Source organism: Temnothorax nylanderi, unplaced genomic scaffold (assembly GCF_030848795.1).
Source record: "Temnothorax nylanderi isolate EJ_2023f unplaced genomic scaffold, tnyl_v1.0 TNYL_tig0030_pilon, whole genome shotgun sequence".
Lineage (NCBI taxonomy): Eukaryota > Metazoa > Arthropoda > Insecta > Hymenoptera > Formicidae > Temnothorax > Temnothorax nylanderi.
The window spans coordinates 1299557-1317752 of NW_027249092.1; the positions used below are offsets into that span (position 1 = coordinate 1299557).

The 18196-nt window shown below is 34.8% G+C and overlaps 1 protein-coding gene across 4 annotated transcripts in view; it reads left to right on the plus strand.

Annotated features, from left to right (window-relative positions):
• Positions 1-15054, plus strand: part of LOC139770500 (cholecystokinin receptor type A) — a 37216-nt gene extending 22162 nt beyond the window's left edge. For 3 of the 4 annotated variants that reach the window (XM_071702492.1, XM_071702494.1, XM_071702493.1), the window contains exons 5-11: positions 5822-6019; positions 7682-7867; positions 8305-8477; positions 9315-9545; positions 10144-10388; positions 10923-11053; positions 12906-15054. In XM_071702492.1, the coding sequence (XP_071558593.1) occupies positions 5822-6019; positions 7682-7867; positions 8305-8477; positions 9315-9545; positions 10144-10388; positions 10923-11053; positions 12906-12943 (1202 nt within the window). In that variant the 3' untranslated portion in view covers positions 12944-15054. The remainder of the gene's footprint in view (positions 1-5821; positions 6020-7681; positions 7868-8304; positions 8478-9314; positions 9546-10143; positions 10389-10922; positions 11054-12905) is intronic. The other variant, XM_071702495.1, reaches the window with a different exon arrangement.
• The last annotated feature ends 3142 nt before the right edge of the window (positions 15055-18196 follow it).

An 18196-nucleotide genomic window follows, 5' to 3' on the forward strand; every position in this document is an offset into this window, starting at 1 on the left:
CACGCGGTAGAACTCACCGATTTGTCATTTACTTGTAAAATTAAATACGTTTGGTAAGTGAATCTAATTTCTCTTTGTCCAAGCTTTATTTTTCACTAAATAAATTTAATTTTTAAAAAGCCCCTTATTTCACAAAAAGAAATTCAGCGACGCAAGAAGGTCGTGATTTTATAAATTGCCAAGCATAACAAAATTTATTTTTCTGATATTAAATTACATACATGTACGCTACGCATAATACGTAAAGACTTCTATGTAATTTCTATGTAAATAGGAATTGTGTTTTATATAGATTAAGAGATTGCAAGCATTTATTATTACATTCATTTGTCTCTTTCGCTTCAATATCCATCGTGATCTAAATTCGTCGTTCCTCGACGTTCTCAGAGACATAAATCTTCATCGACATTGAATTTCCGCCTGAAAGTATGGCAATGTACATAGATACATGGTACTTTGATAAGTCAATTGTCAAGGTACACGTGGTTCGCCAAATGGTTAGCCAAAGCTCTTACGGAAATCGCTTCTACTATATGCAATTTTAAGATCGCATATCAAAAGGAAAAGAGGGTAATGTTAGGGGAATGCTAAAATGCGACACCATTAGAGAAATATTCTTGAAAGCGTCTACCGTGCTTTGTTACTCTCGACGACGCCTAATGACATTTCCGAATAATGGCGCATGGGATACCTACTACCTACTAATGAATTTCTTGAAAAATTGAGTTCTAGTCTAGTGAAATCAGAGACAATTAAATTATTTACGCCCATATAAGTTATTCGTTATTTATTAAATAAATTATATAAGTATAATGAATAATAAATATTATTATATATAAATTATACGCGTTATTTACGTAAATATAATTTATTCTTAAATGCGCACGATTAATGTGTGTGTATATGTGATTTAAATCTATTTAATATTGTAGAACATAAATGGCGCGCTCAAGCCACTGGATAGATCTCTGATGTGACGATCAATCTGCTACCAACGCGATACTGAAAGAGCTTGTTCCTGTCACGCGTGATATATTTGCTAAGCGAACAGCAAATTACCATTGCGCGATGAATGCACGAGTAACTGCAGTGATCTAATGCTAATTTTCTAGGTTACTATATAACGCACAGTTTACATATGAGAATAGTAAATACATATCTGTAATAATTTCTAGATTCTCTGTTGTGTGATAATATAATTTACCTATGAGGTAACTAATTACTAATAGCAATCTATCAAAAAACACATAATAAATGATGTAATTTATAAATAGTTTTCTTGCTTCCGAGAAATGTTTTTATTTGTAAAAACATGCGTTATATGGCCGTTGATGTACTTGTACAAATCTCAGCAGTAGCAATTCTTTTTTTTTTTTTTTATAAAAAACAGGAATTAAGATATTGGTTTATTTCTCATATAGTTCACTCTCCGGAATATTGTATATTTGAAACTAATATGATAATAAATAAGCGCGCGATATATGTATCGATTATTTAAATATTTAAATATTTCCACATATCAGTTGATTATAATAATACACTATTCTCAATTAGTGTCTGCATAATGCATATAATTTAATTTATTTACATAATAACGAGAGGAATTTGACATATACAAAATATCCTCGAAATTCGTTAAATCTTAGCAGTCCCATCTCGTATATATATTTTGAGAGAGACAAAGATTTATATTTCTTATCTATATATTATTCTGTATTTACCAGATACCGGATTAGTAAATCTCGTTGAATATTACTCCTGCGTATTAAAGAGCCTGGCAACAGGATATTGTGGAATTATGCTGTTCCACGAGAATAACTAATGCGCGCCGGTGGACTCGAAGTCGAATTCCCGTTGCGGGGAGAATATCGCCCCAAAAGAGACCATCCCGGCGTGCGCATATTATAACAGTCGCGTTCGCGTTCGCGGAATTTAAACACACCACCGATGATCGTTCTCATAAAAATCGCGCCTTGAATGTTCCCCGATAAAGGAAAACGATCGTGCGTACTTCGAACTTTTATTGCGCTCGTGAGTATCTCGGGGATATTTCTTCAAGTGCATATAACGCGCTATTAAGTCTTACGCTTTTACGCTCTTGATCCGCCGATATGCAAATGGAGTCAGATGTGGGATAAACGAATGAAATGTCCGATGAAATGTCCAGTATTGTTTGTTTGAATTTCGTCAATATTTTTTAACTGCCGCTTGCTTTTTATATCGCTCCGCTCTGAACTTTTGGTGTACACGGGATTTTGAAATCATACGATACTATCGCAGTTGTAAAACTGTATATTGCAAATCGTAACTTTTCATACACGTAGGTAATGCTAACTTAAGTGTTAGGTGTTAGGTACAACGTGAGCGTATTGGGCGAATAAAAGAAAGAATCAAAAGTATAAAAAAAATTTCGTATATATCACTATTTTATCACGGAATTTTGTTCCCGCGGATTTTCTACTTTTTTCAATGGATTGTTCACAAAGCATGAAAATCGTGGATTTTCGAGGCCACACAGACACACGCATATGTAGGATAATTTTCTTTTCAACGAAAACCTGCTTGAAATTGAAATTACATGAACGTTTTTCGTCGCGTTTGTAGACGTTCCTTTTCTCAAGACATTTTTATTATCACGGCGTAAGCGTATAGGATGTAATCGTTATTTCCCCTCCATTGTCGCGGATTATACCGGCGGTGGTCCAGTCTCGGAACGACCCGAATTCGTAACGTCCCGCTTCTCACTCGTATAAAACAGAGCTAGGTTTTAACGGCGACCTTTTACGAATAAAGTGTAATATAAGTACAGAAGGCTTACGTATAACGAAACCGTTCGTGAAGGATTTCCATATACGTGTACTATTTTCACGTAATGAACGAGCTCCGTGCCACGGCCGTATTAATTCGTACATTAATAATGTCGATTAATATCCGTCGGTAACACGAAATCCAGACATCTTTATGCAAATTTTTGTAAGAACGTGATCGGCTTGGCTGAAACGATAGGCATTACTGCATGTTTCACAATGCATTGCAATGTTATTGCAATATTTATTACGACGTTCTGTAAAAAGGTATAACAAGTGCCGTAATTTCTATCACTGTGCCCCGTTGTCGCGATGAAAGTAGCAGCACGTGTTCTGCGGCGATGTTATTCTAACAAAAAAAGAAAATTATAATTTAAGATAACTTTGTCGAGCTACGTTTTCTTTCCGGCTTGGAAACGGAGGTATGACGTGAACGGAACCAGTGGCAAAGGTCACAAGCGTACTAGGATGAATAGATGCACTTTTCGCTCATCTTGCTGTATGAAAGCTTATGGTAAAGTATATTCAGGAAGAGCAGCGGAAATTTATGGGACATATCGGTACTCTGGAGTGATGCTCAAAAGGACCACGTCTTTCTCGATTTAGCCAGCCAGTATGTTCTTCGTCGATCTCACGTAGCGTACATTTTCCCGCAATTTATATCAATAAAGACAAAAATGATGAAGAATTTTTAGCTTCTTGTGATATATAAACAAAACTAGCGACTCTATAGATAACTTTGTGCGAGATACAAAGGATAGTCTAAAAATTCTAAAGCAAAAACCGTGTAACTATTAATTAGAACGTCTAAATGCAATAAAATTTTAATTTAAGTAATAAAATAAACGATACATCGAGTAATGCTCAAGAAACAGTTAATATCCACGATCGAAGATTTATGGTCTTAATCTTTTAAAGTACCAAAAATACCAGTTCTACTTCTATTTAAAGTAGATGATCCATAAAGGGAGGTTCCTTTTTGAAAGAACAATTAACCCAAAGGGTAAACGAGTACTAGGAGTTAATTTCGTTAACTTTTCGACTGTCGCTACTCTGCTATGCAAATTATTTTCCGGACAAATTCCTTACATCCTCTGTTCTTTCAAAGTGCATAATTAATTTTTTTGGCATAATTAAGGCAAATTACCTCACAATATAATCACGCCTCTGTTTATCTACCTTTTCATAAGACATAGTAAAATTTTTTCCTAATTTGACAGTGTAAAAAGTAGGAAATAATTTTTCATAAAGTTCCAAGTAATTAAAAATGTCATAATTAAAGACGTAGTAACGGGAAATGCTTGAATGAGAATCACAATTATTCAAGTGATTGAATGAATAATTCCCAATTGAATAAAACCGTGTGCACTTTTTAACGACAATCGACTGTGTCGATCGAATGGAAAATTTTTATGTCAAGGGAGATAATTTGTACTTTCTTGAAAGTCGATACGATTCTTGAAATTAAAAGTAATTACAACGTGGTAAATTGCGCATTTTTAAAATTAAAAATAATTACAACGTGGGTAGATTGTGATCATCCCAAGCAGCAGACAATGTTTTTTAAATGTTTTTTAAATATTTATTTTTTATTAATTATATATTGTACAATTTAATGTAAAAATAATATTTATTTAATGTTTATTAAATATTTATTTTACATTGATTATTTATTTAAAATAATAATTTAGAAAAAATATTTATTTAACATTTATTTAACGTTTATTTAATATTTCTTTTACATTAATTATTTATTTGCAATAATAATATAAAAAAATATTTATTTAACATTTATTTAATATATTTATTTAATATGTTTATTTAGCAAAAATATCAAATGTGTATACCACAAAAAAAAGGCTTTCACGAACTACATTTCAAAAAGCGAAATAAAGCAAATAACAAAACTGTATACTTAATTCTTTAATTCTAAATAAAATTTTGATTTAACTTTGAAATGTATTTAGATAAACTTATAAAAAGTTGGAAAGTTATAATAGAAGCTTACTTTCTTCGATATTTCTGCTAAGAATAAGCTAATTCCAAATTCACCAAAGAATCTGTTAAAAAAAGTAATGTGCCAGAAATAGAGTACTCTGTATGATTGTAAGCGGTTAAATTTCAATTTAATATTTAGTATTTTCGATTTTATTCTTTTACATAATGGTGCTACCCACTTTCGTGATGACGTTGCGTAACAATCGGACTAAATTACGATAAATGAATAATGCATTTTCCAATCAGGTGAAGGATATTCGATAAAATTCCCGTATTCCCATCCCGATAAGAATATTTCCTGTTAATAACCTTGACATAAAATATTAAGTAGGTCGCGGCCGCGAAAGAATTTCGTAATTGGATTCGAGGTCACCGAGAACGTTTTTCATAAAGTTTCTCTTTCCCTCCATCTGTGTACGCTGTACGTTGTGGAAATTGTTTGGTAACATTTTTAAGTCGAAACTTCTCCATTCGCGGCTCTTGTATGACCGATAGGCGAAAAGAAAGTGGACTGTAGTAAAAGCGCTCTGCAGGAGTGCATGTCACGTGCGTTCGTTTTTTGCAACGTACACCGCTGGTCCAGATAGTTAGCTCCAATCCACCGGTTCTATTATTGAATATCGTACTCCTTTCCATCATCGAAAATTGATATTTTTTGCTAACGATTGAACGTGTTCTCACTGCAGTTAGTTCGACGTTGTCCTACATCGAAAGGAAATGAGAAATATATTTCTTTTTCTTTCCTATATATATTCCAAGACAATTAAAATCGATGTATTTTTAATTTCAAGCTGAACAGTATGAATCAAATGTGTATATTACAAATCGATCGGGGGCTGTCAATACTTTGTATCACGCAAAGCCGTATTAATTTTTTGCTGCCCGAGATAGACGGACTATCAAGATTTACAAAAAACGGCAATGCTAAAAATATAAAAGTTCTGTATCTACAAAAGCAGACGATAAATTTGCGCGATGGAACGCGATGCGATTTAAATGTGATACACTTTTTCCAGCTGTATCAGTGTCGGTGGGTGTCTGGACGCTGGTTGCCATTTCGCTCGAGCGCTACTTTGCAATTTGCCGGCCATTAAAATCTAGACGATGGCAGACACAGTTTCACGCTTACAAAATGATTGCTGTTGTGTGGACTCTCAGTCTCACATGGAACGCGCCGATTCTCGTCGTGTCCCAATTAAAGAGCTTAAGCGGAGGTAAGAGAATGTTGACATTATAAATATTGCCCCGTATTTTGAAATAAATACTGATAAGCAAACAACTGTCAAATAAATAATGAGCAACTAAATAATTTCACGTTTTGTAATTGACAAGTCGGGAACTGAAGATTATATTAAATTGTTTTCCTGATCTGTTTTTCATATTAATTATTATTCGCGAATAGCTATCAACCGATTGAAGTAATTCGAATAAATGTATTTTAATGTCGCATTTCCAATATTTGTTGCATTTTTATTTGTTACAATCGTTTGCCAGATTGAAACCGGAGTTTTTACGCCGTGCTGACATTTTCATCTCAATTCAATATACCGATATCCACCCTGGCCTTCCTCTGAGAATTTCATTCACCAGTATAGGTAGCTTATGCATATACATAATATCCACCTACTGGCATATTGAATTTTCAGCAATATTAAACATCTATTCTAAAATATTCTAAAAGAAATTAGGCCGTTTACAGGATAAAATTTTGTTATAGTACATTCTTTTCGATTAGAACAAGAAACGTTTTCAATTCAGTATTTAAAATAAAATAACGAACAATAAGTTATTAATACTAGCAATTTGTTTTATATTACATATTGATTGATCATATTTATTTAATATTGATCGCTATTCAAAATTTATTTATTACGCAGAAATCTAATATTGAATTATAGAATATTGCTCTTTGAAAGTAAGAAATCCAATCAATATAAAGCCCGCTTATTATTATTACTTTTAACACAATTTAATTAACCGAATACGTAATAGAATACGTATATAACCATGGTTATAAAGGCAGCAATGTCGATATTTACAATACACTGTGAAATCCTTGGAATACTAATCAGTAATCACGCTTGCTTTGATGTTTCTCGAACTTGATATTGAGATATTGAAAGTCAATTGCCTAGCAATATCAATATAATCGATACCATATGTGATTTACTCAACTCGATATTGAAGCAATAAAAGTCAGTTGCACAACAACATCGACATATTACCGATTAAGTGTGTATATATATATATATATATATATATATATATATAAAAGGGTTATATTGGATATATAACGAGACTTACATTATTAATGTTTCGATGAGTATAAATCTCGCGTATAACTTTATCACGGAAAAAAAAAGAAAACACGTAACTTTTTATTTGTTAATAAAGTTCACAAATTGAAAAGAAGCGAACATCTAATTTTAATTAACGGCTACATCCGAGCTTTCCACGTGAAAACACTGAAAAAAAAAATTGTTAATCCCAAGAAATATTTAATCCGATACGTTCAACTAAACATTTTAGCTAGTTAACTAAATATTAGTTGTTTCAACAATTTATTTAGTTTCTTTAATCAAGAATTAATTAATTCAACTAATGTTTAGTTAACTAACTAAAATATTTAGTTGAACGTATCGGACTAAATATTTCTTGAGATTAATACTTTTTTTTTCTTAGTAAAGAAATACGCGGGATTAGATCTTTCCCTATTTTAACTACCGCGTGGTCGTTCTCCACCGGGAAAATGTAAAAGATGGAAATGTAGAAGCGGCAATACGATCTCTTCCTTCCTGGTTATAACAGGATCCCACGCGTTTTACGGGCGAGCATGTACGGTTGACAAACTTTTTCGCACTACGCGGCAATTTTAGGAAGGCATAAGTGTCGCGAGAATTGGCCAAGCGTCGGCACCGAAAGGGCGTACAATCTCTTCCTGGACGGTACGCTGCTCCTGATACCGTTGCTGCTCATGAGTCTGGCTTACTCGCTGATAGCGATAAAACTTTGGCGCGGTCTGAAGCTCGAGATACGACAGTCATCGACGTGTACCAGAAGACGTAAGTGAAGTGTCGCTTCGATATACGGGACGTAGATGTGACAGTACCAATTTTCGCGTCGAATCCTGCTGCGTCAGCATCACGAACGCCTTGGAAAAATATTTCCCAAAGCTGCCGCTACGTCAGTCTCATTTTATTTACGCTGATTTTGCTGCAAAATCTATTGGGCGGAGTTTACAAGAGTTTACACATCAACAAAATTACGTAACGTTACAGTAACGTTTATTTATTGATATGCATTTGCTAAAGCTGGTTAAATAACAAATTTAGGAATTAGGTACGCGCATTTTGTTTTCTGCCAATATATTGAGTAAATAAAAAATATATATACTCTCTTGGATATTAAAATTAAATGATACGAAATATGCATATACATTATTTTTCAGACATTCTTTTTCTGTATTAAGCTCGAAGGTTATAAACATTATGAATTACAGTCGGAAGAACGGAATCTAACGCAACGCTTCGGGGTTCAAATTACAACAACAATAATGATCGAGATGCAAGAACGACGATGGTATTTGATTCCTGCCCGACTTCGAGATCGCGGCGGGGCTTTTCGTCTTCCTCGAGGCACTTCCAAGGCGCTTCTCAAGGTGTACCATCTAGGGTGAGGAAATACTGAGCAAACATCACCTTGAAATAGGAATTCAGATTATCGAGATCTATGTTATGCAAACCGAGGAAACCAAAAGTCGAACGCATTAATTGTTTAAATTATTTAATCTATAATATTACTCTCTCTTAACTCTGCAGTCGTAACATTGGACTTGTAGAACCCAGAAGTCTAAGTGATAAATTGTAGAATCGAAAAACATTGATAAAATTATCTTTTTACTATTTTTTATATAACACATAAATATTTTAATAAAAATTTATGTTATGTGCAAAAAGATCTGAAATTGAATAGAAATTTTGATCAATGAAAGAAATGAGAGAAATAAATCGTAATTTGCAATTTATTTCTGAATTGTAAAATTTTTAAATATTTTACTTTCTCTCGATTTTTTATAAATACTTTTTATAAATACTTCAAATTCAACATATTATACAATTAACATTATTTATGCATATAACACTATTTATTGCAAAGCTTAATATAGTTAAAATGCGTGACATTCAATAAATGTATAAAAACATATTTGTATTAATAATATTGTAATTATTCCCGAAATTAATACTGAATGCTATTACTTTCATTACCACTTTATTAATACACAACAAGACCGCGGTTCGACTGTAATTTACGGGGGTGATCAGTGCATTAACTTCCCTCGACTAATTGAGATTTCACGATCCAATAAAACGGCCCGCGGCTAGACGTCAAGATAAATTTGCGCAATTAGAATGGCGAATTAAATTGTCTGTCGTCTCGAGAATATTCGCCGGCAGCACGTGTAACGGTTAACCGAGACATCGCGTTTCTCTTCCTTCCTTTCCAAAAAAGAAGGTGCGGTTACCACGGACGGTCGTCTCCAGGGTGCTTACCGGCAAGTGTCACAGTACAGATTTGTCCCAGGCATCCCGGATTCAGATACGAGCGAACGGAAGTGGCTGCTTAAGGCGAAACACGAAGGATATCGCGAACGAGGATCAACAAGACTCACCCTGTCCGCTCACCAGGCAACACGTGATACGCAGTAATTACATGGGGAAGAGCATCGAGGCGAAGAAGAAGGTATGCACGGAAGGCTGATTTATCGAATTGGATTGCACTCCCGGCAGGGGGCAGGGAGCGAACACCCATTTCCGTATCGAAAATTTAATGCAGGATCACGTGTGCGCCTTTGCATGCATATAAAGCGCGCATTGTAAGTTCCCTCGTAGCGCTCGGCGTTTCTCGTTTCTAGGAAATCGTGGGATCTGGAGCAGGCGTCGGAAAAAACGCGTTGCCTAGCGGTGCACGCCAGGCCGCCGTCCGTGATGTTTATCAGCGCTTCGTGGCTGTATTAACCTTTTATTATCCACTTGGTGCGCGGCTCGCTGCCAAACAATCCTATATTTCTACTTTGCAAATACGACCCTAATAGTTTCCATATAGTTGCACGTAAGACGATTTAATCCCGCGTACCGCGCGCGCACACACACGGGACGTTGGTCATGCCATGCTTGCTTGAGGGAGCCGACAATCGCGGTAATACCGAAATACATCCCGAGACAGTGTCACGCTTATCTTCTAAACATGTATCCCGGTCAGAAACAACATTTATACCCGAGACAAGTGACTGTACTTATCGCGCGTCCATTAAAGCGCGGCTACCGCTGGTGTGTTGCAGGTGATCAGAATGCTCTTCGTGATAGTCCTCGAGTTTTTCGTGTGCTGGGCGCCGTTGCACGTGATCAATACGTGGTACCTGTTCGCCCCCGAACTGGTGTACTCGGTCGTCGGTAGCACCGGCATTAGCCTGGTGCAGCTGCTAGCCTACGTCTCGAGCTGCTGCAATCCCATCACGTACTGTTTCATGAACAGAAAATTTCGCCAGGCGTTCCTCGGCCTCTTCGACTGCCACCGCTGTTGGAGGTAAAATCTAGAATATATCTAGATGAAAACGTGTGCGTACATGTTCACTCGGTTACAGCAATTTAAAGGAGTTATCACAACGTAAGGCGAAGCTTTGCTGTGCAAATCTGTCCTCTTTACGAGTTGTACCAGTTGGCTGACGGCGCGCGGGATTAATTTCACGAAAGATACGTCGAGGAGTACCCGCGACCGGATAGAAAGACTTGCAATTACGTAACAGCAATTTTCGCCTTAAGCCCCAAACTTGCTAACGCGCTTCGCTCCGCTTTCTTGGACAAAAATCGTAAAGTGGCGAAGTTTGTTCTGCAAAATGCTCCTAAATATAGAGAACGGACTTAAAATTATGAAATACAAAAGTATGCGCATTAAAGTCTTAACGCTTTACCAACTTTGCTGCGAAATATTTTTAAAACCCTTTCGACGAAATGGGAGAATTTATTAACTCAATTGTAAAATTTATGGGAAAAGTCGCATAAGTTAACATCCGGTACAAACGCTTTTAAATCGAAAACGTTCGCGTGCGTTTTATTTTAGGGTAGGTTGCAGACACAGCGACATCGCAATGGCGACCACCGGGCATGCCGGGCAAGTTGGCAATAACAGCGAGTTAAGTGTAAACGACTCGACAGTGTATCTAGGCAAAGCGTCCCTCGTCGCCAGATCAGGTATCGTCGCCCTGCAAAATTGATCATTTTATTATCGTCATATTATATTCGTTGCAACCAGACCCGGTTGCAACACTAACCCAAATGTGCAAGATTCCATTATGATAGCATGATATTACACGATACCATGTATATAACAGCCAGGATTACATCAAATTATCATAGTATTACGCGATGTCGTAATATTCAAGATTTTCTCATTTTACTATGTAATATTTTAGAAGATTTCTTACTTATTTTAAATTAATATCGTTTAAATTTTATTCATGCCTGAACAAAAATATGTTTAAAGCAGACGTTTTCCTTTAGTTTAGCCTGATTAATAGCTCCCTATTACTAAAGTACAAACGCGTGATCGATAATGGTCCGCCGCGGACATCCGCTGGTTCCTCCGTGGCATACGTTAGAGTTCCCGCGATGTAATTTCCACGATACCGGTTTACATTAACCATGTACATATATACCATACGTTTTCCTAAACTTTTGAATGAGCAATTAGTCTTGCTCTAATTCCTACCCGTCTGCTTACTTATTGTATCTACCTCGTGCGAAAATGTTCTCAGATAGTAAAGTGGCAATAAAATAAAAAATGCAACATTTAATACTACTTAATACTTAATACTACTTTAACAGATTGTTCATGAATAATACAGAAACGTAAAAGCAGTATTTAAATATACATAGTATTTCTATAGAGCTGATATTAAACTGATGTACTAAATTAATAATTAATTTTTGGAATTTAGATTTTTATGTTGCAAAATATAAATTAAAGTGAGAAAAGTAGCGTGACATACAAAATTTAACTAACATTTGTGATGCTTTACGATCGATTGTTTGTACTTAACGTACCAAGTACACATTAAGAATATAGATTAAAATTTTATCCAAATGTTTCTATAGAAGAGTGTAACGAGAAATTTGGTTTTTGAAATTCTATATTGTATGACTATATCTAATTGTGAATAGATTTGGCAACTTAGAATCGTGAATTAACGTGGCGTTACTCGAAAAATGAAAAAGTCTTCGTACTTCGCTGACAATAAAAGAATCTGGTAGTAATTTTTAATAACCACGAATTTAGATGCAGCCATATAAGTTCGAATATTATCATATATAACTGTCGTGATAGTTGGTATGTCACTTAAGCGGATTGTACGTGATGTAATGGACAGTGATGATTGAATTTCATGGGAACTATAAGCACTGCTTATCTCGAGACACTTCTATTCGAAACTTCGTGGAGATAATACCACATGATTCTCTATCTCTCTTTCTCTCTCTGTCGATGAATAAATGCATTGTCCCATTCTCATTCTTGAAAATCCACCTATAGTATGCATTTCGCCATAATCTTTATTTTATTTGTGTAAAATATTAACTCGTATAAAAGTGTATGTGTATGTGTGTGTGGAGAAATAGTATTTACTTTCATGAGTGGTTTCCATTAAAGCTGTAAAAATCCGGATAATTTAAAATCCGAATTATCTGAAATAATTATTATGCGATTACAAAAAAAGATCCAAATGTGAATCTTAATTTCTGAAATCAAATCTATGCAGATTTACGAATTTACGAATTCTGGCAAATAAAGATCTTACAAATATATATCTTTATCGTATATCGATAAAGAGTACAAAAATGCAGAATATTTCTTATCGTTTGATATATGTCCCAAATTATCGCTCGCATAAATCCGCGAGCTTATCGTGCGAAATAAATCCGTTAAGAGTTGGATTATATCCAAATATATATCTGAGCGCGAGTAAACGAATAATTATCTCGGATTATTTGGATATCCGCAAAATCCGGGCAGCATTCGTCTCTTCACGATAAAGAAATATTATTTCAGAGGTGGTGCGGTTGCTGGAGGAGGAAGATCGCGTCTAGTATAAGTCGTGCGGATTATGCGACGTGGCGGCGCGACCGAATGTATCTCTATTCCAACCCCGCGAGGAGGAGGACTTTTTTCTGAAAATATCCTGGCGGCCACCCGTCGACAGGATCGCTTGTCGCGCAGACGGCAAGGAACCCGCGCATGCCGGCCCGTCTCATTGCTCATCAAGATCTTCCTGCGTGGACAATCTCAACTTCCTTTACGGTTGACTGAAGTGAAACGTTGACGTGATTCCCAATGTTCTGTGACGTATGTATGTTTGGCCTAACAGAAACTTCAGATCTCATTTTTTAATAGTTTCAGTTATAGTTCATAAAAATCAGAACGCATCTGTATCAAGAAAAAAAACGCGTTGCGTCTTTTCGAATTCGCGTCGAGAGTTATTTTTATATTCTGCGTCGAATTGAATCGTTCCGTGCGGCTAACAATTTAAAAAATTAGCATTTTTGTACACATTAATCGATGAATAATGAATAAAAAAGTTCGTCTTACAGACATGTAATACTTCTATACGTGTAAAAAAAATTAATTTATCAAACGTGTTATACATACCTTAACGAACTTGTAAAATCGTTCAAATTAATACTTGTCAGTAGATCGTTAATTATAATGAATCAATATATATATATATCTTTGACAACGATAATCTACTCCAAAGTGATAGACGCAAATATATTTCAAATTGTATTTTTGCATCGCAATTTTTTCTTATCTTATCCCTTAAGTATGATGATAATATGATAACGCTACAAATATTCGCGATATCGTAAAAAAATGCCGTTTCCAGAAAATTAATAATTAAGCTAATTTTACGAGAAAATGTATGTCTTATACGTTTGCGTTAAAAAAAAAATGACAAAACGCTTTGGGCACTTTCGCAGGCGAGCTCTTAAACCCGGAGCCGTAAAATATATTTATCCAGTAAACACAGTTTTATGCGCGAAAGCAAACACAGTTATGCTATTTCTGCTTAACGCTTGCTCATTTATGTTACTTACGCTAATTTCGAGAGATGATTTTATATTTCATGTTCGCGCGTAACCAGATTACTAGATATTTTACATTTATTGCAATTCCAGCATAGACGACGTTTAATTCAATTTCCATGGGTTTCCTGGCGAAAACGGCAAAATTTTGCATTCCGAGAAATGCTTTGGCGCGTGGCGTTCAAGAATTTTTGATAAGGTGCATTACTCAACGTAATTCATATAGAAATATGCCGCATGATATGTAGTTCGCATATCTTTCATCGTGCATATCTTTGATACACCTGTTGCATACAATTCATGGATCTGTCAGAGAATAACCCTTAAATGATAGCATGAAGTATACGACCACATTACTTGGTCGCATGACGCTTCAAAGCTGTACTCGCTGCTCTCTCATATTTATATGATGATACTTCAATGCATTACTGTTTACTGTTCCTGTAATGCAGGCGTTTCTCGTGCAAATCCATATTGTATTGATTCCATGAATCGTAGCGTTCTAAAAAATGTACTTCACTTCTATTAAATTTATCGCTATTATGCTTCAACGTACGTTTTAAAATATATTAACAAAATATTGTATAGTAAAAAATATTTCGTTATCTAAATATCAGATTTCGTTAAATTTACGAAATGGTAAGGAATGTATTAGCGATAAGGGTCAAATTTTTAAACGATGCATTCATCGAATAACTGTGTTTGTTTCGATACATTTTTAAATCAATTTTATATAATGTTTTAATTGTAACATATGTTATTTACTTATCAAAAGGATTTAGAAAGATTTATCGTATCTTATAAGTACGTTTCTTTACAAAGCTACCGCGTGCGCTCGTTACATTATATATAAGAGAATAAAGAATACTGCGTAAATTATATAATTACATAAGATGAACGTCGCAGCTCAGCAGCATTATAAAATAATTATTCGCCCAAAAATGCAGATTACATTGTAAGTAATAAAATAAACCCCACGACGTTCTACATTCCTCTGAAATATTTAAGAAACATTCGAAAGTTCTTCTTGCGAAATGTGTTACGAAATAAAATAAGATTTGATCGACTTTACAGATAGACACTGTGCAGAAATGTTTAATAAACTTTTTTCAACACAATTCTGCAGTCTGGATTATTTTTTGATCAAGCATTCTTCTTCGCTCTCTCCTGATTTTATTATTAGACATGTCCTTCAGTTCTCCAACTTTTCTTGCGACGACGACGCTAAAGAAGTGTTTCATTTTATTGCTTGTGCGAGTTGATTTCTAGGTATGGAAAAAGTTTCCGCACTTCCGAATGGATTTTAAATCGAAGAACAAGCTACAACCTTTACTTAATAAAAAGCTAACAATGTAAAGCGCATAATGGATGCGGAGTAATATTATAAACGTTTCATTAATGCTAATTGAAGTTAGTCCTTAATTAATTAATGCTAAGTTAATCCTAATTTAATCCTTTTAATTATATTTGAACATATTTTATTCCCTCATTAAATTTGGTCTGACAAGCAAATATTTATCGCTAGGCGTAAAGCAAATCAAAGAAAAATTAATTGTAAAATATATACATATAATATAGCTTTCTTTTGTTGCGCAACTATCGAATACAGAGATATCTACAAATTATATTTGTTTGCATGCTTTTATCTAATTTTTAGTCCAAGTTGGTTTTGTCAACCGTTATATGCTCGATGTTATCAAAGGGTATTTGTTGTCACTAGAAAATTGGTTACAAACTGCAAAAGGGTTTTCGTATCGTGCGTTTGCCGGAAATATATCACGGAACGTAATATTTAACAGAATATAAAGTAAATTTAAAAAAAATAGACTGTCCTTTGTTATATCACTCGTCAAGTTATGTATAATATGTATGTACGTTCGAGAAGTCAAGCAATCGTGGAAAGGATTTTTCAATTCTTTTTTTCTCACGGAAAAGAATATATACTGAACTCTGAAAATTAATAAAAACTTTAATTGAAAATTTCTCAGTGGAATTTAATATCGAAGGATTCCCTCAATTTTTCCCTATACCGATCGTCAGCTCTCTTTCTCTCTCTCTCTCTCTCTTTCTTTTTACTTCTCTCTCTCTCTCTCTCTCTCCCTCTTTTTGGATTAATAATTTTTACTGAAAAGCTTGTGGTAAACTGGGTTATACATAAACGAGCATGATGAGGTCTTGTAAGCTCAGGGAACGCGATATTGCCCCATATGGGCTATTTGATCTCGTGTCTTATCGATCCATAAGGGATTTACTCCAACACGGGTATTAATCAGAGGTTTCACGGAGCAAAAACCCGAAAACTACATTACGTACCACAATATACGAGACATCGCGTGCATTTGTCGCTTTAATGATATCTAATTTTGTTCTTGCGACGAAAAAGTTCCGCGAGAACGAGACGGAAATAAAGTTATTGAATAAATTAATTAACGAGACATGTGCGAGATAGCTCTCGTGTTACTTGCGCGGCTTTTTATGAGTTTCAAAAAGTTCGGCATGGCGTCTGATGCGTGATGCGAGTAATAAGACCTCTCGGGACATTATGCATAATGCATTACTGTTTTGCGATCGTGTTTCACGAACAGTTGTCGTTCCGAGGTCGTTACTGTTTATGAAAATTCTCTTTACTTCATGACAGGTTTAGTTCGATTGCATTAGCTGAAATTTCTTCTCTTGTGATATAAACTCTAAGTTCAGTAATCTCATAATCGAAACTCTCGAGACGCAAAATTGTACAAAGAACCTCTGCTCTTATTCATTATATTTTCTATCTGTTTTACCGTTCTTGAAAATGCCTCGATTGACAAGATTAGGTATTTTCGCCATGCAATGAATCAAGAAAATCACATATTTTGTAACTTATATAATTTGATATCTCATTTGTTTCTTTGCGCGCTGCATAAAAATATACATAATTCCTAAAATCGATGTTATAAATTGAATACGTGTGATGAGATACGCACGTTTAGTTAATACATTTAATTAATTCCTGTCATCATCCCTTTTCTCTCATTACCTATTTCAGGTTATTTATGCGTATATAATTATAATTATATTATGACATTATGCGATATGTAAATTAGAAAGCTTGCCGATGAATTATTCGATTATCTAAAATTGGCTACAAGTACTGTCGTTTCTTGCAGAACTTGTCATACATTTTACATGAGAGTCGGAACAATAGAAAAACCACTTTAATTTGCATTTTGAATTAACGCTTGAAGTTAACTTGACCATTCAATAGTGCAGTAAAACCAGATTTAATATCGCTACTATCAGACAGCCATTATTTAATCTGTCTTTAGGAAACATGTGCTTTTTGCAGCTGCATCCCCGGTACGCCTTTAAATTTATATGACAGTCGATAGCAACTTGTTAACACAGTTTACAACCAATTAGTTATCGGAAAAGAAAATACTGTTTACTAAATATACTGTAAATTAACATAAATCACGGGCAGCAAACTCACTCATTACATATACATATGTTTATATTTCGTATGTGTGATATGTATAGATATTATATATGATAATTAAAATTTAATTATTTCTCTAAAAGTAATTGAAAGTTTACGATATTCTTCAATATTTACTTGTTTGCGCGTAGTTCAAAGATAATCAAATAAAATACAATGTCATAATTTTAATGTAACATAATACAAAATTATTCCGTAAATGAAGAACATTAATGCTATAAGTTCACATTTTAGTTTAAAAATAATGGGACAGAGTGTCTCATTATCTATGCAAAACGAGCAGCTTAATCCTCTTTCCCGTTACCGACGAAAAATTCATCATTCGAATAGCAGGAAGGAAGAGGAAGTGTGCTAAAAAAGATTTCCTATCTGCGCGCATATATCCTTGGAATTCTAAAGACGGTTATATTGAGAGATAAAAATCACACACACACACACACACACGCGCGCGCGCGCGCGCGCGCGCGTGCACGCGCGTGCACGCGCTCACGGATGAGCGTCTTCAATCCACCTCTTTTTTCGTATTACCTTATAATCGACTTCGGCTTACCCCCTCACGCTATGCTTTTAGAATTCACATGCATTTTAAAAAGGGTTAAATTGCTGTCGGAAATAAGATAGTCCTTTTACAAAGTATCAACCCAAGTTTTCCAATGAGTTAATGGTATTACCTTTAAAAGCTGTGATTTCTTTATTGACAACCTAAAAGGAACAGTGAAATTTTTTGAACCTTTTACCATCAAATAGTCTGCTTACTATATATATATAGATATATATATAATGTT